General features: G+C 37.6%; 1 protein-coding gene across 1 annotated transcript; it reads right to left on the bottom strand.

Moving 5' to 3' along the window:
* Positions 1 to 5,759: 5,759 nt before the first annotated feature.
* Positions 5,760 to 7,479, bottom strand: LOC123757646 (aly/REF export factor 2-like). The gene is made up of 4 exons (XM_069327510.1): positions 7,321 to 7,479; positions 6,859 to 6,981; positions 6,246 to 6,432; positions 5,760 to 6,070 (listed from the first exon to the last, which is right to left on the bottom strand). The coding sequence occupies exons 1-4, from the start codon at positions 7,477 to 7,479 to the stop codon at positions 5,760 to 5,762; spliced, it is 780 nt and encodes a 259-aa protein (XP_069183611.1).
* Between the last annotated feature and the right edge of the window lie 543 nt (positions 7,480 to 8,022).

Genomic DNA, 8,022 nt, shown 5'->3' with positions numbered 1-8,022 from the left:
TCTAAGTACCTCACCTGGGAATCTCCCACAACCAAAATTTGCTTAGATGCCTCCTTAACTTTCTGAGCTCCTTGAGGGGCTTGTGCTTCATTGCTCTTCTTTGATTTCCTTTTCGAGTGAACTGCAGGCTCACCACAGCACTCGTCTTCCACCACGGCAAATGAATTTGTAGTCGTTAGGGCGTCTGTAGGCAGCCTTGTCAAGGTCTTCTTAAGACCCTTGTCCTTTACGACTTTCCACGACGAGGTCTTTTTAATATTGGCCTCCTCCTTCGTTTCTTCTTGATGTTATTTCAGCTGTCGTACCTCCTCGACATAATTCTGTCGTACCATGAATCGTACTCCGTATGAATTCTGTCGTACGGAGATATTTCTCTCTCTGCTCTCAGAACTCCATCTAGATTTATCAGTTCCTTCCTTACATTATTACTTCCTTACATTATTACTAATCCTTACATTATTGCTATAATAATATTACTACGGTTATTACTACCTATTATTACTATGTTATTCGAGATGAAGATGCATGGTATTTGCAGTTATTGATCAAGTAACTTTCCCACAATCGACGTTTAGATAATTTGCCGATAGTTGGACGCAAGTGATCTATCTTCTTTCTTGAAAATTGGTACCAAATTAGAAACTTTCCACGACTCTGAAACTCTGCCTGACTCTAATGATTTTTTAAATATGGTAGACAATGCTCGCAAAACTCCTTTTCGCATTCGTTAGACATACTGCTAAACGTACTCGAATATGTGAAAGTTGTGGGTCAATATGTGTTGAAATCCAGTCACAAAAAAATACCACCTTCCCCCACAAATATATATAGATATGTTAATGACAGCCTTGATGTTACCTTGAGACGGTTTCGGGGCTTTGCGTCCTCGCGGCCCAGTCCCCGACCAGGCGTTCTCTTTGCTGGACTGGTCAACCATAGAGTTTGAAACCTGTAAATAAATCGGCCAAAACAAATAACAGTCACTACTTCTGCCACCTGTGGCTTAATAACATGTTGACCCATTTCGTTCCAACTTCTCATGCTTAGTGCCGGATATACATTCTCCAAGATGTAGAAGTCACAACAACATCCGCATAAAAAAATAAAGGAGAAAAATGTAGTTGTCAACTTTCAGACAAAGAGACATAACAAATATTGCAACTGAGCAATGTATTTATATGATATATAATAAATACTGCATAATAACATACTCATTATTATGGGAGAAATCTGACCCTCCAGGTGTCATCAGCTGAATACCAACTTTGGAAACCTTTCTTATTAATGATTTTCTTCTTTGTGCATCGGAGATGTGCTTGCATTTCTTTATTCCTAATTGCCAGTAAATAGGAGATGTTATCGTTAATATCAGTACTGGTTGCCGCCTGTCGTGCACGCATGAATTTAAAAAAATCATTTCTTAACACATTCCGATGAAATTTTCACTACGTTGATACCAAATAACGGGAGATTCATTTAGATTGTTTTCACTATATTTCATATTTGGAAAAATCTCCAGTCACCAGGCCCCTTAAGTTACTCTTTAGTAAATAAAGAGATAAAATATTTATTAAAAATTCTACTCATCTCTTTGTCATTATCAGTTATCTGCCCTGTCTCCGTTTTAATGGACCTATCCTTTCCCTAATCTTTGTTTGATATAACTGAAAAAACCTTTAGGATTTGTCTTTGCCCTCCCTGCTATGAGAACTCCATAGTTTATTTTTGACCGCATTTCTTGTTTTAACATTTCTAACCAGTAGGACGACTTCTTGCTTTGAACCGTCTTCCCCACTCTTAATCCTTTTGTACCAAGCTCTCTTCCTACCTATAAGGTTCAAAGCAAGAATTGTTATCCACTTCCGATCTTTATTATTCGATCTATTCAAATTTGCATGGTATACTACGTTTCTGTGCTAGGTGTAGAATATTTTTAAATAAGTTACATTTTGAAGCCACATCGAAATCCCTTCCTACATCACCGATCGCTAGGTTCACGTCTCACTCTATGACCGGTCCACCCTTCTTGCCCAGGACTTTCCAATCTATTTCACCTAAACAATTTCTTAGGTGAAATAAAATCAGATAGAGAGAACATCCTTTCCTTACTCAACTTTCTGACTTTGGAAAATCATTATCAAGAGGAACAGAGAGTCGACATCACGACTAAGCATCTTACAGGAGGGATGCAGTCGTTGCATTTAAACGATGTCCTGAGATTGACATCAGATAAGGAAGAGAAGGGAGGAGTGATGGAGATAAGGCCAAACGATGAAGTTGTTATAGATTCAGCTACTGGGAACAAAAATATTCAATAAGCACGGACAATGGTGACTTACCTCGCACAGGAGCCGGCCTGTAACTGAGGTGGAAAGCCAAACGACACGGACACTTTTTATTAGATCGATGGCAGGAGGACAGAGACTACAGAGAGGTCTCACTTTTTTTCTTTCTTCCTCTCTGCTTTCACACAACTTGATAATGGTCTAGGACATACCGAAAGTCGTCTTCTGCATTGTGTTTTGGTCATCACTGGAAACCTTATTATATATTTTTTATAAAAGCAAAGAGTTAGGGAAGACATGACTGAAGTAAACAAGTGGATGAATGGGCATAAAAAGGGGATATTACTTATGTATAATATATATCAACACACAATAGAAAAGGAAATAAGTGATATAAACTTGATAAGTTTAGAATGAGGAAAGATGTGGGTAAATGCTGGTTCGGTAACAGGTATGTTACCGAACCAGAAGGGATCTATTAGGCTACTGTGTAACATAATAGTTTCACATCCCTGTTACCGAACCAGCATTTACCTACATCTTTCCTCATTCTAAACTTATAAAGTTTATATCACTTATTTCCTTTTCTACTGTGTGTTGATATATATTATACAAAATGCTGGTTCGGTAACAGGGATGTGAAACTATTATGTTACACAGTAGCAGAGTAGCCTAATAGATCCCTGCTGGTTCGGTAACATACCTGTTACCGAACCAGCATTTACCCAGGTCTTTCCTCATTCTATACTTATCAAATTTATATCACTTATTTCCTTTTCTATTGTGTGTTGACATACTGCTACTGTGTAGCATAATAGTAATAGTTCATAAAATATTTGGGTCAAGGTTTTAAATCGAGGTGGGGGTTTCCTCCTTTTCCCTTGAATATTTGTCTCTTCTGTTTAGTGCACTGGTTTTAGTCTTATAATAACATTATCTTGGTGGTGGATGTAGATGCAGAATGTTCACTAGTGTTGCTCTGTGGCGACTTTTGATATTTGCATGTATTTTCTTCTTGATTTGCTGCTTAATCTGTGAAAAACTTGAAGGTATTTAGCCTGTACCGCCAGCAATCAAAGACAGCATTCAGAGATCCTTTCAGAAAAACCTACAGTGTAGAACAAACGGATAATGTAGAACAGTGGATAATGTAGTCAAGATTGTAGAGAAAATGGACCTGAAATGGACCATTAAAAACAAAGGGGAAGATAGACCATATCCACACTTTCGATAGCCTCCTCCATGGGAAGAATCGAATCTAAAGATAATCATTGAAAGATTACCAGTTAAAAAATCAGCATGTGACCCGCAGAGGCTCAAGGAAGTAATAGAACAACAAATGGAAAATATCTCTAACCCTACAACGACTCACATCTTCACAGACGGATCAGTTGATCAAGGAAAAGGTTCTGCTGGGGCAGCAGTTTACACTACCAACCATAAAGCTTACTGGAGCATGAATGGTGCTCAACATTGCAAACAGAATTATATGGCCTGAAGGAGGCAATAAACTATACAATTGAGAATAATTTACATGTCATACAGACTCTAAATCTTCGCTCCAGGCATTGTTATCCAGTCAGCACAGAGATAATATACAACTCACAGAAATTCAACATATAGGAAAAGAAGCCCATAATCGAGGGCTGTCAATCACCCTAAATTGGATACCAAGTCACATTGGCATAGATGGTAATGAAAAGGCAGACTCACTAGCAAAAACTGCCGCTGCTCTACCTGTTGTAAAGGTTCAAATACCTCCAAGTTTCTCACAGATAAAGGAGCAAATCAAGAAGAAAATATTCTCAACTAACAAAAGTCGCCACAGAGCCAAAGAAGCGGAAGGAAGATCCACTGCGATATGGTACGAACAAGCCACTGGTTACTCCTCGTTCAAGCCTGGCAAAAAGATATCCAGAGACATTGCAGTAGCCATAGACAGACTCAGACTTGGTTACAAGTGCTGCTGGCACTTGTAGCCAATAGTTAAAGAGTGTCACATCTGTGAAACAGAAGCAGAGGCGCCACTATTGCACTACTTACTGGAATGTGAGGCTACTGAAGCCCTGCGCATCAAACTCAATATTAATCCAACGACAGCAGCTGCATTAGATGCAAAATCCACGGCGACTACAATGATTAGGAAAGACGTTGAGGAATGGGACTTCTGCATCTACATTCGCCACCAAGATAATGTTAATGAAATAAGATTAAAACCAGTGCACTAAAACAGAAGCGATAAATGAGTAAGGAAAAAGGAGAAATCCCCTCCTCCATTTCAAACTTGGATCCTAATATCACAGAAGCAAGGTTATCAGGTATAACCAAACTCTATTACGGGCTCACCATAGCCCGTGCTACATGGACACTTTGTCCTGAGAAGCTAAATCTGAAACAACAACAACGGTAAAGCAGTGGCAGTTTTTGCTAGTAAGTCTGCCCTTTCATTACCATCTATACCAATGTGACTTGTACTCCAATTTAGGGTAATTGACAGCTCAAGATTGTGCGCTTTTCCTATATGTACGATTTCTGTGATGAATTGTATATGATTTCTATGCTAGCTGGATAACAATACCTGGAGAGTCGACATGCATGATGACATGATGTAAATTATTCTCAATTGTATAATTTATTGCCTTTTTCAGGGTATATTATTCTGTTTGCAAAGTTGAACACCCACTATTCATGCTCCAGTAACTTCATGGGTGTAAGTGTAAACTGCTAAACAAGCAGAACTTCATTCTTAATCAACTGATCCATCTGTGAAGATGTGTGTAGTTGCAAATCTTGAGATGGTATCCGTTTGTTGTTCTTTGACAGTTTTGAGCCTCTGCGAAGCAAACTTGTCTTAGTCTTGTTTCAATAACGTTATAAAGTCACAATAACGTGACTTTAGGGAGGGAAGACGACGTTTCGGTCCGTCCTGGATCATTCTCAATATCGACTTGAGCAGCTGGATTATATGTAAAATCCATAGGAACTAGAATAGTTAGAAAGGTAGTTGAAGAATGGATAACACTTGTGAACACTGCTTCCATATCCGTCACCACCATAACGTTGTTAATATTGACAAACCACACACTAGAAAGTAAAGGGACGACGACGTTTCGGTCCGTCCTGGATCATTCACACAATCGACTAGTGTGTGGTTTGGTCAATATTAATAACGTTATTGTGGTGGCGGATATGGAAGCAGTGTTCACTAGTGTTATCCATTCTTCAACTGCCTTTCTAACTATTGTAGTTGCTGTGGATTTTACATCTAATCCAGCTGCTCTCGTTGGATGAATGTTGAGTTTGTTGCGCAGGGCTGCAGTTGCTTCACATTCCAATAAGTAAAATAACATATTTTCTTGCATCATTGAAGTTAACCAATAGACAAATTTAAACAAAAAATTATTACAGTTTATTATTTAAAGTTTATTACACAAAATTTTATAAAATTATCAATAGCCAATTTCTAGTCAGGAGTTACCAGGCATCACACTCAATATCCGGATCATTGCCATTATATACCTTATTCCTGGTACCCCGCCTACCAAACCATCTCTCGTGGTTGCTGTCAATGTAGCCAAAGCGTTCGTCACTACTTACATCACGCTCGCCTCTACCATTTCCACCACGTTCGACATCTCTATTACTGTAATTAATGAATTTTCTGCCTTTGTATGCACTCCGTTTGTTAGTACGATCGCCAAGACGGTAGCCAGTGCGGTCTTTTCCACGATAGCCACTTCTGTAGACTCTGTTGTAATCAAGCCGATCTTTTATGTCGCCACTACCTAAATATCGGGAAGATAATACAACTCATTAATTACTATATTTCATAGTAGAACAACAAATACATGGATAATGACATCACTAGAACTTGATACATTAATGTGAAAATGTTCAAACTAAGAAGTCAACCTTTCCATAAGAGAAAACTTGCAAAGAAAATCTAATGTCATGACTTACCAGCTGATCCGCCATCCATGGTGATTCCTATTGGTCGGCCATGAAAACGAAAACCATTGTACTGCTTGAGAGCTTGAAGTGCATCTGCTTCTCGGGCAAAGACAATATACGCTGTACCTAATGACTTTCCCAAGTTATCATTGTTAACTGCTGCATTTATAATGGTTCCAAATTCAGCAAACAGCTCCTGAAAAAGATTGAAGATTCTGTATTGGAGAACAAGTACATATTTAAAAACAGGTTGAGAAGAGCTTGAGTTACACCACCTTATTGTTGTGCGTTTTACACGCACTATACTACAATAATAATAATGAACTACAGTACAATAATAATAATGAACTACATTACAATAATAATAATGAACTACAATACAATAATAATAATGAACTACAATACAATAATAATAATGAACTACAATACAATAATAATAATGAACTACAATACAATAATAATAATGAACTACAATACAATAATAATAATGAACTACAATACAATAATAATATGAACTAATATTTCAAGTTCATATTAGAGTTAACTGATGCGCTAGAAATCTTATTACTGCAGAATTCTCTCATAACTTTCTTTCATTCATATTCAATATTCTTTGACTCACATAAATTTCTGCGTCTGTTACTGTATATCGCAGGTTAGATATGAGGACTTTGGCCGATTCACCCAACTTATGATTACGGAATCCTTCCCTCTTGTGCATGGTGTTGCTCCTTCTGCAATTGTCCTGTAAAACGTGATTTTTTTTTAATATATAACATGGTTTCATCGAGTAAGACTTCTTAAAAACTCTAAAAAACTTCTTAAAATGAAAAATGATTTGGACAAAAATAGGAATCATTCAAGCAGAACTAGTAATATAAAAGTTAACGTTCCTCTAATCCGGAATATTATGCCTCTGATTCACTAACTCAGATACAAACTCAGATACAGTTAACATATTAAGAATCATAAAAACTCCATCATTAGAAATGATTGAAATAGGTTACTATACATTTTGTAGTTATTAGTTGAAATTTAATGTTTACTAATTATCTCAGATTAATATAAGGAAAGCGTAACTTACTTTGTCTGTCATATCCTTGCATTGACTTGCCACAACCACAGTGCTCAAAACAGACATCCTCTGAGGATCTTCTGAACGGTCTCGACATGTTCTTGAACCAACCATATTCATTCGAGTCTTAATATAGTCTTCCAGGCTCATATCAATATCAGTTGCCATGTTTGGAGGTAGAAATGACAGGATGTATCCTTAACTGAATGGATAACCAACACACTATCTTCTAGCCAGTTTACACACAGTCCGATCGACGTTTTTCTGCCAGATTTTCAGATCTATTTATGTTAAAACACCTCACCTCTACGTGTACCTGACGAAATGGAAATAAACAAATCCACAAGGGCCGTGACGAGGATTCGAACCTGCGTCCGGGAGCATCCCAGACACTGCCTTAATCGACTGATGTATCACGTTAGTGTGATTTCTGTGTGAAATGGAAATATTTATGAAATCATCATCGGTTGCAGTCAATTGTATTGGTTTACCGGTTCGCCATAGCCCGTGCTACATAGAAATTTTAGTTACTAAATTAGAAAAAAGTTCCTTTTAGAGTAGATCAATCTAAAACAACAATAACAACTTGCAATGAAGAAAATCGATAATAAGAACAAAAGAACAAAGGTAACGGCAGAAGGCCTATTGGCCCATACCATACAGCTCCTATTTAACCCAATCCCATTCATATACATGTCCAACCCACGCTTG

The sequence above is a fragment of the Procambarus clarkii genome, chromosome 19 (assembly GCF_040958095.1).
Source record: "Procambarus clarkii isolate CNS0578487 chromosome 19, FALCON_Pclarkii_2.0, whole genome shotgun sequence".
NCBI classification, from domain to species: Eukaryota; Metazoa; Arthropoda; class Malacostraca; order Decapoda; family Cambaridae; genus Procambarus; species Procambarus clarkii.
This window is presented reverse-complemented; position numbering and strand designations above follow the sequence as displayed.

Coding starts and splice junctions, on each gene's coding strand:
- LOC123757646 (XM_069327510.1), bottom strand. CDS start 7,479: ATGGCAACTGATATTGATATGAGCCTGGAAGACTATATTAAGACTCGA. Junction 6,982..7,320: donor GCAAGGATATGACAGACAAA/GTAAGTTACGCT, acceptor CACGTTTTACAG/GACAATTGCAGAAGGAGCAA. Junction 6,433..6,858: donor TAACAGACGCAGAAATTTAT/GTGAGTCAAAGA, acceptor AATCTTTTTCAG/GAGCTGTTTGCTGAATTTGG.